The 16414-nt window shown below is 48.6% G+C and overlaps 1 protein-coding gene across 1 annotated transcript in view; it reads right to left on the bottom strand.

Annotated features, from left to right (window-relative positions):
* Positions 1–16414, bottom strand: part of LOC140385768 (uncharacterized) — a 205104-nt gene that overhangs the window by 175123 nt on the left and 13567 nt on the right. Inside the window, exon 2 of the mRNA XM_072468263.1 lies at positions 11903–12299. Within this exon, the coding sequence (XP_072324364.1) occupies positions 11903–12244 (342 nt within the window). The 5' untranslated portion in view covers positions 12245–12299. The remainder of the gene's footprint in view (positions 1–11902; positions 12300–16414) is intronic.

Below are 16414 nucleotides of genomic sequence, written 5' to 3'. Positions count from 1 at the left end.
CAGAAATTGGCTAGCTGGAAGAAGACAAAGGGTGGTGGTTGATGGGAAATGTTTAGACTGGAGTCCAGTTACTAGTGGTGTACCACAAGGATCTGTTTTGGGGCCACTGCTGTTTGTCATTTTTATAAATGACCTGGAGGAGGGCGTAGAAGGATGGGTGAGTAAATTTGCAGATGACACTAAAGTCGGTGGAGTTGTGGACAGTGCAGAAGGATGTTACAAGTTACAGAGGGACATAGATAAGCTGCAGCGCCTGGCTGAGAGGTGGAAAATGGAGTTTAATGCAGAAAAGTGTGAGGTGATTCATTTTGGAAGGAATAACAGGAAGAGAGAGTACTGGGCTAATGCTAAGATTCTTGGCAGTGTGGATGAGCAGAGAGATCTCGGTGTCCATGTACATAGATCCCTGAAAGTTGCCACCCAGGTTGAGGGGGTTGTTAAGAAGGCGTACGGTGTGTTAGCTTTTATTGGTCGAGGGATTGAGTTTAGGAGCCATGAGGTCATGTTGCAGCTATACAACACTCTGGTGCGGCCGCATTTGGAGTATTGCGTGCAATTCTGGTCGCCGCATTATAGGATGTGGAAGCATTGGAAAGGGTGCAGAGGAGATTTACCAGAATGTTGCCCGGTATGGAGCGAAGATCTTATGAGGAAAGGCGAAGGGACTTGAGGCTGTTTTCGTTAGAGAGAAGAAGGTTAAGAGGTGACTTAATTGAGGCATACAAGATGATCAGAGGATTGGATAGGGTGGACAGTGAGAGCCTTTTTCCTCGGATGGTGATGTCTAGCATGAGGGGACATAGCTTTAAATTGAGGGGAGATAGATATAGGACAGATATCAGAGGTAGGTTCTTTACTCAGAGAGTAGTAAGGGCGTGGCATGCCCTGCCTGCAACAGTAGTGGACGCGCCAACACTAAGGACATTCAAATGGTCATTGGATAGACATATGGACAATAAGGGAATAGTGTAGATGGGCTTTAGAGTGGTTTCACAGGTCGGCGCAACATCGAGGGCTGAAGGGCCTGTACTGCACTGTAATGTTCTATATTCTATGAAACTTTTGCTTGAATATCCGCCAGTTGACACCGAAATTGCCGCAGGGCCAGAGCTGGTGAGGAGCCTGAATCTTCTCCATGGTGCCGGAATACATTTGCTGGTCGTCACGGAACGGACGGAGGTAAGCCACCTTAAATTAGTAGTCTCCAGGTATCATGTCATGTTAGGTACACTGGTATAACACTGGCTGCAACTGGATGCAGCATAGATCAAATAGATACTCCAGACCTTGACGTTAGTACAATCAGGTTTATTGAACTAATAGCACAGTTAGCACAGTTCTCTGTGAGTTCGACTCTCTGCTAACTTAAGTGTGGTTACTCTATCTGACTGAACCAGACTAGCTCTTAGCCACGTGGTGGAGGTGTGAGATTGTAATAACACCCTTAACTGACTCTCTAGATGTTCATCAGTGGTAAGAGGCGGAGTGTGAGTGCCTTGTGTCTTTTATAGTCAGATCCCACCCCTGAGTGTCCTGCCTGCTTATTGGTCATGTCCTGTTCTCTGTGTCCATTAGCTGCTTGACTGTATATCATTAAGTGTGTCGCCACATATCATGACAAGCGCGCTGTCAGCAGAAAGACAGGAGTCTGACTTTGGCATAAACCGAGGAGCATCAGAGCTGCCCTCACAGTGAGTTATCATCACTCTCCTGCCTTGTATACTGACCGCTGACAGATGCCCTTCACCTTAGGGTTACACAGACCTGGGGAGGGTGGAACAGGATAGTCGGAGGGTGGAAAGGAGGGGAATAGCGGTGAAGGGGAATGGGGGTGATAGGGGGTGAATGACGGACATAGCCTCATCCTATGAAAAGCAGGCGAGGATGAGGGCCCTCCTGGTCTTCCAGATATTCTGGGCCCTTGCTGTCGCCTGTCCTCCCCCCTCCGGCTCCTCCTGAGCACGTCCACCATTCCCTCCAGGTCCGGCTCCTCCTCCTCATACAAGGCTGCATGTCCTTCCTCCTCCAGTATGTTGCCCGCTGTTGTGCCAGGTTCTGGAGGACACAGCAGACCACCACAAAGCGGAAGATCCTCCAGGGGTGTACTGCAGGGCACCACCAGAGCGGTCCAGGCATCAGAATCACTTTTGACCAGTCCAATGTACTGCTTAATGACAGCACGTTGCCAGCATAGCCTCGTTATATCGGACCTCCGCCTCAGTCTCCAGCCTCCGCACTGTCATCACCAGCCAGGACCTCAGAGGGTATCCCTTATTTCCCCAAGAACCAGCCCGTGATACTGGGATGGTCTTCTAATATGCCAGGGATCTCCGAGTATCTGAGCTGTCATGCACGCTCCCTGGGAAGTGTGCACACACGTGCATGATGCGAAGGTGGTGGTTGTACACGAGTTGAACATTCAGGTAGTGGAAACCTCTTCCTGTCAATGAGGGCTCTCTTGGATGCCCTGGTGTGTGCAAGGCGACATGCGTGCTATTAGTTACTCTCTGGACCTGAAGCATCCTGGTGATGGTGGAGAATCCTGCATGCGGGCATCTTGGTCCAGTTCAAACTTGATATAGCCTGCAGTCTGGGCATACAGGGCATCTGTGACCTCATGAATGCACTTGTGAGCTGTAGCTTGTGAAATGCTGCACAAGACCCCGCTCGAGCCCTAGAATGAACCGATGGTAGAGAGGTTCAGGGCTGCGGTGACTTTCATGGCCACTGGCAGCAGGTTTCCTCCTCCTCCATGGAGTGCCAAGTCCGCGAGAACATGGCACAGGTGCCGCACTGACTCTTTGTTGAGACAGAGTTTCCTGTGGCACATGCTGTCCGCCACCTCCTCAGAAGGTCTACGCCTGTACACCTTCGGCCATCGCTGGCTTCCCCCTCGGCCTGGTGGTGGCTGGGTTTTCAGGGTGTGCGGTGGCCTCCTGCAAATGGGGTGCTGCCTCCAGCCAGCGTCGATGCTGCTGCCTTCTACGGCGTCTGGCCACTTGGGCTGTCACCAGCATCGTGAGGACATTCTCTGTGGGACCGACATCCAATCCATTTTGGTGTCCGTGTGAAATTGGAGAAGGTAGGCCGACATTTTAAAATGTAATTTACTAATGAATTGATGCAATGTCAATTAGAGGGGTGCAGTGCTCTGACTGTGAGATGTGGCAGGTCCGGGAGGCTACCAGATGGCTTCATCTGCAGAAAGTGCACCCAACTGGAGCTCCTCACAGTCCGCATGGTTCGGTTGGAGCAGCAGGTGGATGCACTTAGGAGCATGCAGGTGGCGGAAAGCGTTACAGATAGCACTTATATAAATGTGGTCACACCCAAGGTGCAGGCAGAGAAATAGGTGACCACCAGAAGGGGCAGGCAGTCAGTGCAGGAATCGCCTGTGTTTGTCCCCCCTTTGGAAACTGTCGGGGGGGGATAGCCTATCAGGTGGAAACAGCAGCACCCAGAGCAGTGGCACCACGGCTGGCTCTGATGTTCAGCAGGAAGGGTCAAAGCGCAGAAGAGCAATAGTCATAGGGGACTCGATAGTCAGGGACATAGATAGGCGCTTCTGTGGATGTGAAAGAGACTCCAAAATGGTATGTTGCTTCCCTGGTGCCAGGGTCCAGGATGTCTCCGAATGGGTAGTGGGCATCCTGAAGGGGGAGGGCAAACAGGCAGAGGTCGTTGTACATATTGGTACTAACGACATAGGCAGGAAGGGGCATGAGGTCCTGCAGCAGGAGTTCAGGGAGCTAGGCAGAAAGTTAAAAGACAGGACCTCTAGCGTTGTAATCTCAGGATTACTCCCTGTGCCACGTACCAGCGAGGCTAGAAATAGGAATATAGAACATCTAAACACGTTGCTAAACAGCTGGTGTAGGAGGGAGGGTTTCCGTTATCTGGACCATTGGGAGCTCTTCCGGGGCAGGTGTGACCTGTACAAGAAGGACTGGTTGCATCTAAACTGGAGAGGCATAAATATCCTGGCCGTGAGGTTTGCTAGTGTCACATGGGAGGGTTTAAACTAGTATGGCAGGGGGCTGAATATCGGAGCAATAGGTCAGAAGGTGAAAGCATTGAGGGAGAACTAGGGAATAGGGCCAGTACGGCTCTGAGGAAGAGCAGACTGGGAGAAGTTGCTGAACACAGCGGCTCTGGTGGTCTGAATGCATATGTTTTAATGCAAGAAGTATTACGGGTAAGGCAGATGAATTTAGAGCTTGGATTAGTACTTGGAACTATGATGTTGTTGCCATGACAGAGACCTGGTTGAGGGAAGGACAGGATTGGCAGCTAAATGTTCCAGGGTTTAGATGTTTCAGGATGGATAGAGAGGGATATAAAAGGGGTGGAGGAGCTGCGCTACTGGTTAGGGACAATATCACCGCTGTACTGTGGGAGGACACCTCAGAGGGCAGCGAGGCTACATGGGTAGAGATCAGGAATAAGAAGGGTGCAGTCACAAAATTGGGGGTTTACTCCAGGCCTCCCAACAGCCAGCGGGAGATAGAGGAGCAGATAGGTAGACAGATTTTGGAAACGAGTAAAAACAACAGGGTTGTTGTGATGGGAGACTTCAACTTCCCCAATATTGACTGGGACTCACTTAGTGCTAGTGGCTTAGACGGGGCAGAGTTTGTAAGGAGCATCCAGGAGGGCTTCTTAAAACAATATATAGACAGTCCAACTGGGGAAGGGGCTGTACTGGACCTGGTATTGGGGAATGAGCCCGGCCAGGTGGTAGAAGTTTCAGTAGGGGAGTATTTCGGGAACATGACCACAATTCAGTAAGTTTTAAAGTGCTGCTGGACAAGGGTAAGAGTTCTCCTAGGGTGAATGTGCTAAATTGGGGGAAGGCTAATTATAACAATATTAGGCGGGAACTGAAGAACCTAGATTGGGGGCGGATGTTTGAGGGTAAATCAACATCTGACATGTGGGAGGCTTTCAAATGTCAGTTGAAAGGAATTCAGGACCAGCATGTTCCTGTGCGGAAGAAGGGTAAATACGGCAAATTTCGGGAACCTTGGACAACGAGAGATATTGTAGGCCTCGTCAAAAAGAAAGAGGCATTTGTCAGGGCTAGAAGGCTGGGAACTGACGAAGCGTGTGTGGAATATAAGGAAAGTAGGAAGGAACTTAAGCAAGGAGTCAGTAGGGCTAGAAGGGGTCATGAAAAGTCATTGGTAAACAGAGTTAAAGAAAATCCCAAGGCTTTTTACACATACGTAAAAAGCAAGAGTGTAGCCAGGGAAAGGGTTGGCCCACTGAAGGATAGGCAAGGGAATCTATGTGTGGAACCAGAGGAAATGCACGAGGTACTAAATGAATACTTTGCATCAGTATTCACCAAAGAGAAGGAATTGGTGGATGTTGAGTCTGGAGAAGGGCATGTAGATAGCCTGGGTCACATTGAGATCCAAAAAGACGAGGTGATGGGCGTCTTGAAAAATATTAAGGTAGATAAGTCTGCAGGGCCTGATGGGATCTACCCCAGAATACTGAAGGAGGCTAGGGAGGAAATTGCTGAGGCCTTGACAGAAATCTTTGGATCCTCACTGTCTTCAGGTGATTTCCCGGAGGACTGGAGAATAGCCAATGTTGTTCCTTTGTTTAAGAAGGGGAGCAAGGATAACCCAGGGAACTACAGGCTGGTGAGCCTTCCATCAGTGATAAGGAAATTACTGGAGAGAATTCTTCGAGACAGGATCTACTCCCATTTGGAAGCAAATGGACGTATTAGTGAGAGGCAGCATGGTTTTGTGAAGGGGAGGTCGTGTCTCACTAACTTGATAGAGTTTTTCGAAGAGGTCACAAAAATGACTGATGCAGGTAGGGCAGTGGATGTTGTCTTTATGGACTTCAGTGAGGCCTTTGACAAGGTCCCTCATGGTAGACTGGTACAAAAGGTGAAGTCACACGGGATCAGGGGTGAGCTGGCAAGGTGGATACAGAACTGGCTAGGTCATAGAAGGCAGAGAGTAGCAATGGAAGGGTGCTTTTCTAATTGAAGGGCTGTGACTAGTGGTGTTCCACAGGAATCAGTGCTGGGTCCGTTGCTGTTCGTAGTATATATATATATATATATATATATATATATATATATATATAAATAAATAAATAAATGATTTGGAGGAAAATGTAACTGGTCTGATTAGTAAGTTTGCAGACGACACAAAGGCTGGTGGAATTGCGGATAGCGATGAGGACTGTCAGCGGATACAGCAGGATTTAGATCGTTTGGAGACTTGGTCGGAGAGATGGCAGATGGAGTTTAATCCGGACAAATGTGAGGTAATGCATTTTGGAAGGTCTAATGCAGGTAGGGAATATACAGTGAATGGTAGAACCCTCAAGATTATTGAAAGCAGAGAGATCTAGGTGTACAGGTTCACAGGTCACTGAAAGGGGCAACACCGGAGGAGAAGGTAGTCAAGAAGGCATACGGCATGCTTGCCTTCATTGGCCGGGGCATTGAGTATAAGAATTGGCAAGTCATGTTGCAGCTGTATCGGACCTTAGTTAGGCCACACTTGGAGTATAGTGTTCAATTCTGGTCGCCACACTACCAGAAGGATGTGGAGGCTTTAGAGACGGTGCAGAAGAGATTTACCAGGATGTTGCCTGGTATGGAGGGCATTAGCTATGAGGAGCGGTTGAATAAACGCGGTTTGTTCTCACTGGAACGACAGAGGTTGAGGGGCGACCTGATAGAGGTCTACAAAATTATGAGGGGCATAGACAGAGTGGATACTCAGAGGCTTTCCCCCAGGGTAGAGGGGTCAATTACTAGGGGGCATAGGTTTAAGGTGCGAGGGGCAAGATTTAGAGGAGATGTACGAGGCAAGTTTTTTTACACAAAGGGTAGTGGGTGCCTGGAACTCGCTGCCGGAGGAGGTGGTGGAAGCAGGGACGATAGTGACATTTAACGGGCATCTTGACAAATACATGGATAGGATGGGAATAGAGGGATACGGACCTCGGAAGTGTAGAAGATTTTAGTTCAGACGGGCAGCATGTTCGGCACGGGCTTGGAGGGCTGAAGGGCCTGTTCCTGGCTGTACTTTTCTTTGTTCTTTGTTCTTTGACAGTCAGTCAGGGCTTCCACCCTCGGACCCTCAAATCCCCCAAGCCTCCCCCACCCTTACATGTCCTGCCCTCTCTCAGAGTACCGGACACCGAGCTAGTTGTACCATACACTTGCCCTGCACAGTCACTCCAAGCCACAGCAGGAAACCCTAGTCCCAGACCCCTGCCAGGAACATTAAGGAGAACATACCCAGATGCCCTCCACTGATCCACACAATCAGCCTTTGGTGGCGAGGATATCCCCATCGCTGAAGCTCAGCTCCTGAGTGCTGATTGTTGGCTGCTGCCTCTATGGTGCTGATGCTTTGAGAGTTCAGGCAAAGTATTCAGGCTTCAAAGTATGATTGAAATGCGATGTAATAATCATCATCTGAGACATAGCACATCTACCAAAGAGAAGCCACTTGAGAATATTTTCTTTATTACACAGTCAACAGTAACGAAGATTTGAAAATCAACTACCTAACATTACACATATCACACTAACTATTAAACAACAAGGAAATGTTACTGTTCCATATTGGTACCAATACAAAAAGGGAAGGAAACAGCAACAGCAGCCTCCAGGCATCTGCACCAGCCCACTCCAGCCCAGCCCGCTGGCAAAGGCCACTCCAACATGGAGCATGGTGGAAGAGAGAGAGAAAAACATTCCATTCCACCCAAGAGGGGCACAGTTCAGCTCAGAACAGGTCCGGCACATTATAAACCAAACTTATAAACCAAACCAAATACAGGGCAACCACTGAAGAACACAAAACAGACAGGAAGACAACAAAGTCACCAGTAGCACACCAAGGACAAAGAAACAAAGCAAAAAACAAAGAAACAACGGCACCAGCGGCCGAGGCAGCGCACCCCCTCCCCCTCCCCCCTCCCCCCTCCCCACCCCCACCCACAGCCCCCCCCAGCCGTCGCAGACGATCTTCATCAGTGCATGCATATTGGTGACAGTGTGCGTGCATGAAGAGTAGATGCGTGAATGCCTTAGAGTTCACGTGCGTGAGAACGAGCAGCGCAGACCACTGAAAAGGGGCATGCCAACACAGGGCACATAGGAAGAAGGAAAGGAAACACCACCCACCCCCTCCCACTACCCCAGAAACAGAACCACGTTGGTGGGAAGGTGCCCAATGCGTGGCAAGAAAGTATATGTGTGAACATCAGTGCGCACATATCGGTAAGAGCGTGCATGCATAAAGGGTATATGTGTGAATGACTGTGCGTGCATGCCTGTTAGCGTACAAGTGCGTGAGAACAAGCAGCACAGACCACTTCTCCAGCACTAGTAATTTATTTATTTTTTATTACTTTATCAGAGTTACAAAGCCAGAACTCAGAGAATGGACAGGGGCAAACGCCTAATCCAGCTCCTTGCCTGCTCCAAAAAACAATTCAAATTGAATCCAATTCATGGTTCCCACAAGAGAGACATACCAGATCCAGGCATTACACCTGACCTCACACTGATCATAATAATAATAATAATAATAATAATAATAATAATCGCTTATTGTCGCAAGTAGGCTTCAATTAAGTTACTGTGAAAAGCCCCTATCTTAGCCAAAAAGCTGAGATACTGCACTTGATCTTACCAGGAGACTAGGCCATAGAAGCAAGAAGGGCTGCAGCAGACAAGCACACAGCTGCCAGACAAAAAGAAAAGCAACACACTGCCAACAGAGCAAAAACGAATTGTCACCTCCTTCCTTCACCCCCTCCCCCACTCTTGGAACTGCATCGGTGGAAAGCCGCTTGGTGAGCTAATCATCAGATGGTCGCACCGACATGGAGCATAACGGAGGAAGGAGAGAAAGCAAAAACCCACCTCCCCCTCTCCAGCACTGGCAGCATCTCGTTCCAGCGACTCCCAAGCCACAGAGGCAGGAAGGGCTGCAACCGCCGAAAAAAATAAACCACAGTTACATGATATCCACCATACAATTTCCTCCCCACAACAATCATAGACCAAACTCAGAACAAAAGGAAACCAAGGAACACCAGAGATCGGCATGGCTCCCATAATGGGAGCAGCAGATAGCTACTGAACATAAAAAGTCACTGGTAGCCCATTAAAGTGTCCCGATACAATCTCCGGGCTGCGCACTCGAGCCAGGCCATCGCCCCTCCTCTCCTGCAGTATCCGTGTCTGATCTTCCATCACCAGCCTGTCCGAGGACCGGGCCACAGGAACACAAGTCCAGCACGGAATACACAGTCAAATCACAAAACAGGCCTTTAAAAACTTTCCCAGACTGCTTGAAAAAGTCCTCCTACATCCTCAGCCCGGTAGTAGGCCCTCCAAAATCCTCCGCTCACCCCACTCCAGGTAAAAGAGACTAAAAGGCAACTACCAATCTTCCTTCCCTTCATCCAGAAAGTAGCAAGTAAGCCCAAGAGGAAGAGGCAGCAGACAAGCAGAAAAGGTAGCAACAAGCAGCAAACAAACTCTCAGCTAAAGCAGCCTCCAGGTATTTGCAGCTAAGCAGCAGCAAACACAACCTGCAGCTGGGAACTGCTCTCACAACGAACAAGGCCAACTCCTTATCAGCAATAGCCTTCAGCTGTGAAGCTGGAGGCTTCTCACAGCCAACGGAAGTTAACTTCAGCATATAACCACGAACATGGCTCTGTCTTGGAGGTTTTTGGTAGGGCAGACAGGCAGCAGCTTGTAATTGCCCCTGTTATGGGTATCTACAATATTTAAAATAGCTTGAAGACCTCACGGAAGAAAAGCCCCTCATTCCCACCCCTCTCCAGCAAAGGGGCGACCACGACCTGGAATGCTTCAACTCCCCGACCAAGCCCAACTCCTCTGCCAGGCATATTTTGTGCGCTGGGCGGGGGGCACATAAAATAGGGCAGTGGCCTAAAACACCATCTTCCCTCCTGCCTCCCATGCTCACCCCCATAGTACAGGGTGTGGTTGGGTGCCAAAAATGGCAGTGCACACACCCCATGTTTAATTAGACAATCAAGGGTCAATTAGGCTTGATGTGAAGCCAATCGACCCTGACAATACGCTGCCCAGAGCATAGATCAGTTGACATGGGCAGTCGGACAGGAGTGGAGCGCCCAATTATTCTTTTTGAATTCTTCCAAGCGGGAAAAGAAGGAATGGGATCAGTTATGCAGCACATTTGCAGACAGAACATGGAACTCAGTTCAGACAGACAGTTGGTGCCTCTATCTCGTCTCTCCCTGCTATGTGGATGCTGTGATCCAGTGTCCCCAAAATAAGATTCTGCGAAGGCAGAAGGAGCGGGGAATGGGCTGTTCTGATATTTATGACAAAGGGGGTAAGAAGGGAGGATTTTCATCTTCTGGACTTGCCTTTTGCCAATCGAGGGCAGTCTCTCGCCTATTGCCATAAACCCAACCCCCCCCCCCCCCCCCCCCCGGCGCCCCTCCCCCACCCAGCACCTCCCTAACCTTCCAAAACCCTCCCTGCATAAGACCCTGGATTTATCTTTTCCTGGCTCTCCATCGGGCCTGCAGCACTCAATAATGCGCTTGTCAAGGCAGCACGGTGGCGCAGTGGGTTAGCCCTGCTGCCTCACGGTGCCGAGGTCCCAGGTTCAATCCCGGCTCTGGGTCACTGTCCGTATGGAGTTTGCACATTCTCCCCGGGTTTGCGTGGGTTTCGCCCCAACAACCCAAAGCTGTGCAGGCTAAATGGATTGGCCACGTCAAATTGCCCCTTAATTGGGAAACATTAATTGGGTACTCCAAATTTTTTTTTTAAATAACGCGCTTGTCATAGGGGACTGGTGGAGCTGGCGGCCAATAAGATTGGCCAACAGCTCCCGGATGTGTGACTTTCTCCCAGTGGGGGGGCAAAATTGCCATACTGCCCCTGTTTAGCCCATCTGCAACACTTTATGGCTTTGGGACTTTGCTTCCAGACAAGAAAAACTGTCCGCCCCACCGTAATATTCAGTTCACCAGGGTTCAGCACCTACTACAATTGAAATGCACACAAGAACACAGCTGGCCATGAAGAGTCACACATACATCCATGGGATGGATACACCATTCTGTGAGGGATGATGTATGACCGCACTGCATTTAGTTTGATGGATAATGCTTTTGTTGAGTTACATAGCTCACCATAGCCATCAGACATCCAATACTTTCTAAGACCCTAGAACTGCACTCGAATGCTGTCTAATGATGAATTTGTGACCAACATTCCTGAGCGGAGGTAAGCAGTATGTTCCATAGCCGCATATATATTTAAATCCTTTCACAGGACATGGGAGTCGCTGGCAAGGCCAGTATTTGTTGCCCGCCCCTAATTGCCCTTGAGAAGGTGCTGCTGGGTGGTGCCTGCTTGTAACCGCTGCAGTCCATATGGTGCAGGTACACCCATGATGCTGTGAGGAAGGGTTTTGACCCAGCGACTGTGAAGGATTGTTATACAGCTGCCAATGGAAACTTGGAACCGAATCTATCTCCATGACAAACTCGCCTTGATCCTATTGTGAGCGAGGCAGGTACACGCTGACTGTGAATGTCTGAGCAGTCAGCTGGCTCCTTTCTGAAACCTGCAGGCACGGATTCATCGCTGTGGGTTGGGAATCTTCCCACTTGGCCCTGGATAAGCTTACAAACACAATCCTGGCCAGGCAAAAAAAAAAATGGGAAGGTTTCCAGTGCTTTTTGTTGGTAGATCATGCAACTTTAGCTAGTTAAGCTGTCAAGTACAATCAGAAGTTACTGAGCCTTGGGCATAGGAAATTTATACCAGCAAGGATTTCTCAATAATCCGATTTTAGATTCAATCAAGCCAAATGAAATAGTAAGATTATCTCACCACGACTGACACTTTTGGGTTTGCATCCAGTCGGCCTATCAGAGTATCCCCTTCCACATTGACGATGCCTTTTGGCTTAATGGGCTGGGATGCTACTCGATGGCAGTCAACGAATAGACTGACCGTATCCCTCTCCACACCCACCAGGATCTTATGCCAGTCAGTGTCAAAGATTTGTGAAATCCCTCGGAAGTTGACTGATTGCAGGTTGCTGTCCAGGCCAACTAAATAAAACTCCAAGGACTGGGCGTTGCCATTCAGCCTCAGGCCTACTTGCTTGTAGCCATTTTCATCCACAATCTGCCACAAGTTCCACACTTTGTTGACAGTGTTTTTTACCATCCTGAATGTGGTAACAAAGGAATACTCTTCAGGGAGCCCTCGTGGATAGATGATTCTGGAAGAAATTAAACATTCCATTTACTTACACCACATAAAATTATTTAGTCATTAAAAATTGCCACACTCATTCCATTAATATGATCAATGATTCCCTTGCTTATCTTTCTCTCCAGTTTTGTTGTGTCTCATTATTCTTTTCCCCCTACTGTCACAGGATCATGCTGACACACATTCCAGTATTTATCAAAGCAGCCTTTCTCAGTGTGAATGGTGACAGACTTAATGTTCTTGAGTGATTATGTTCTTGCCTAATGTCTACATTAATGCCAGAGATCTCTGGATAATTATCAATATCAGGAACCCCAGGCATTATATCTCCCCCCCCCCCCCCACCCACGCTTTGTTAGGCCAGGAATTTGGGGTTAATTAGCAAATTTCTTTTGAAGCTGAATTCAGGATATCACCCCTTGAATCCTGGCCAATGTTTATCCTAGAATCAATGAATAAATTTAGTAAAGGGGGATACTGCTAACACCCCTGCATTATTTTAAAGAGGACGGGCGAGATTCTCCAGCCTCCCAGCCACATGTTCCTCGGCGGCGTGCCGTTTGCTGGTGGCGGGATTCTATCTTCCTGCCGCTTATAAAAGGGAATTCTCATTGTAACCACCCCACTCTGCCGCGAAACACGCTGGTGGACATGCGCTGGCAATGGTCAAGTGAATCGTAACAACCGCAGAATTGTTCACTTGTTGCTCAACAGCCAAGCTTTTTGGGTGAAAGGTTTAATAATACAAGTTTGGAAATTAAACAATGTTCTGTGTACTGACTAACTGTATTATGTCATGGGAGTGTCCCTTTAAGAAATGTTTTTGTCTCATCACATGGCTTCAGTGATGTCATTGTGTGGGTGGAGCTGGGCTGTGGCTCTTGTGAGCTGTTTTTACTTTTGCTTTCACATTTGGCTGCTGTGGACTCAGACAGAGAACAGAAGTGTGTTGGCCGGTCTCTCTCTATTTTCATTTTAAATATCTGTTCCGGAAAAAAAATCACCTTGGTGGTGGTTTTAGATATAGTTTGCTTTCCAGAATGGTTTAAAACTGCTGGTGATATGGGGTCAGAATCTCAGGAAAAGCCAATCTTATTCAAGTGAGAATGCAGAGTGCTGGTTGGGCAGCAACCAGCATGCAAGCCCTTGAAAGGGGATTCTTGGTTTATGGGGTTTTGTTTTTGAATTGAAACAGTTAAGGGGGAATTCATTAAGTATTATACATAGATTGCTGTAGATGTGGGGTGTCTTTATGTTTGTAACTGATAAAAATTCTTGCTGTGTGTTTAAATATATATATCAACTAAATTCTTAGAATAAAGCTTATTTTGATTAAAGGGTTTAGGAAGATTGTTGAATCACACCTCAAGTGAAGGCTCTTGTGCTCATCTTATCCAAAATCAACAAAAAGTTATACGTCAGGTGAACTCCATAATACACTTTGGAGTTTCTAAATCCTGGCGCATAACAATGAGTAGTCTGTATCTGAGACTTGGTGGAGAGAGTTGTATTAGAGCTGAGAGCTGTATCAGAGGAGAGTTCTGTTTCAGATATTTAGCTCCCTCCAATGTTGAATCATGAATAAACTATTGTAACCTGTCCCTGGGTCTCCTGCAGTTAGTTGGAAGATGTCCATCACTGCAAATTGTCAAGCCAGGCATGAAATAAGGACAGACATCTGGTCTTTGTCACACTGCTGTCTGTGGGACTTTGCGGTGTGCAAACTGACTGATGAGTTTCCTACACATTCCAACAGTAACTATACATAGAAAGCACTTCAATGGCTAGAAAGCACTTGGGGAGGGCCTGAGGTCATGAAAGGCGCTCGATAAAGGCAAGCATTGTTTTCTTCAAATTACTCAAGGTTTATCACAAGGAACTGAAAATATCTCACACTAAGGCCTCACACACAATTTTGCAAAATGCCAGGCTCAGATTGAAAACTTGCATGGAACATTCCAATTGCACAGGCCAGATTCCTCTCCAGATATTGAGCCTCTTTGAAGAAAAAAGATTAGTGGCCATGGTTTCCACTCTGGCAGCGCAGGACCTGATAGACCTGCAACCCATTCCGCAGAGCCGGGGCGCAACTTAACCTAACGGACCCTCAGTCCCCAACACGGAGGTATCGGGGACTCCCTACACCTCCAGCAATCATCACCGGCATCCACCCCCGACAACCCTTGCCAGCATTCCCCTCTTCCCTCAGGCTGACAATCACCGGTGGCATTCCCCACCCACCCACCCTCAGGGAGGGATTTCCCAACCCCCCCCCAACCATGTGATTCTTGGAAGCAGGCGATGCACTCTTCGCTGGCGGCGGGATTCTCTACTCCCGTCGCTGGCGGCGGGATTCTCTACTCCCGTCGCTATCAACGGGAATTCTCATTGAAGCCACCCCTCACTGTCGGGAAACCCATGGGCGGGGCGGCACAACTGGCAGGACCAGGGATTCCTGCCGCCAGGTAACGGTTGGAAAATTCCGGGCTCAGTGTCCGATTTCCCCCAATCACCAATAAATGAAACCCCCCCCCCACCGGTGATCCCACTAGGGCCTGCCTATGGAACTGCCCTACACAGGTTGGCACTGCCAGGTTGGCCCTGTACAAACCAGGCATGTCCAACCTGTGGCATGGCACTGCCAAGGCATGTTGTAAACCTTGCCGGCTTCATGACACGTCGAGGAGGTATAAACATTTAGTGAGCGGGCATCATATGGTGGGGGCCCGTTAATAATATTAAATACATTAAAATCTATTCAGATTTGTTGGTGTACATTGTGAGGTTGCGAGCGTGGAAAAATCGGGAAACATAATCTCTCTGGATTTTGCACACGCATCGTCGATCCCACGCACAGGTAGTGCTGGCTCAAAAATCGTCCCTTCAGTTGACTAACTTTATCCATTATATGCATCAACTTGCTAAATTCAATAACTGCATAGAATTGCTGCATTCTCTATCAAACAGAGCATCCTGGATATAACCCCCTTTCTGACTTTCCTCTCCTGGAGGAGGAAACACCTAGATTCAATTCAGTATTTATTTCAGGGCCGCATAGCTGAGGTTGGCAGCATAGGGCGGAATTTAATGGTCGAATTGGTGAGCACAGCCGCTGGCTGGAGAGCTTGTGGATACCCCTTTATGGTATTTTCCGGGAGCCCAGATGGGATTAAATCCCAATCAGGCATTATACTGCCTGCTACCAGGTTTCCTGTGTCCTGATTGGCAAATGCCCCACTGCTGAAAGCTGCTGCTCAAACAGAGGCCTGCAGCTCTTAAATCCCAGCACGCTTACAGGAACTGTGGCCACTACCACGTCAGCAGTAAGGCCAAAGGGAAGGATTATCATTGGAGCCCTGAAACACAGGTAAGTGGACCAGGCCTTGCAGGCACTGATGTAGGCACTGTCGAGGGGGGAGATGGAGGTCAATGTAGGTTGAGGGGGGGGGGGGGGGATCTTCCTGTGGGGAAGGCCCTTGCTGCTGCCAGGTCGCTTCATTGGGCACAGGGTGCCCGAACAGGTGAGATCCCCCCACCAAGCCATTATACCAAGTGGCTTTCGCATTTATGCGTGGTCTCCTCGCCCCACCCAGTGCTGGTTGAATATCAGCGGTGGGGGGCTTGAAGTTCTTAAGTGGCCACTTAAGGGCCTGAATTGGCCTCGGGTGGGAAGACCATCCACGAGCTTTCAGCCTCAGACTTAATTTGGGTGGAATCAGAAGAAGGAACATCAAGAGGCTCGCCATCCCACACCGTCTTGCCACATTTTACGACACACATCTCCATCCCTCCACACCTCTCAGCGCACTCCCAGGTGACATTAAAATTCATCTATTGTGTGGCAATTATGGGCAGATACGAATGTGCCATAACCCGACAAACTGGTATTCCAGCACACGAGGCCATGGTACTATCTTGCAGATGGCCTTACCGTGAGAAATGAAGGTCACTTCTCAGACTACCATCGCGGTCTGTACATCTTTACGAAGATCATACAATGCAGAAGGAGGCCATTCGGCCCATCGAGTCTGCACCAACCCACTTAAACCCTCACTTCCACCCTATCCCCGTAACCCAATAACCCCTCCTAACCTTTTTGGTCACTAACGGCAATTTTCCATG

This window comes from Scyliorhinus torazame, chromosome 11 (assembly GCF_047496885.1).
Source record: "Scyliorhinus torazame isolate Kashiwa2021f chromosome 11, sScyTor2.1, whole genome shotgun sequence".
Classification (NCBI taxonomy): Eukaryota; Metazoa; Chordata; class Chondrichthyes; order Carcharhiniformes; family Scyliorhinidae; genus Scyliorhinus; species Scyliorhinus torazame.
This window is presented reverse-complemented; position numbering and strand designations above follow the sequence as displayed.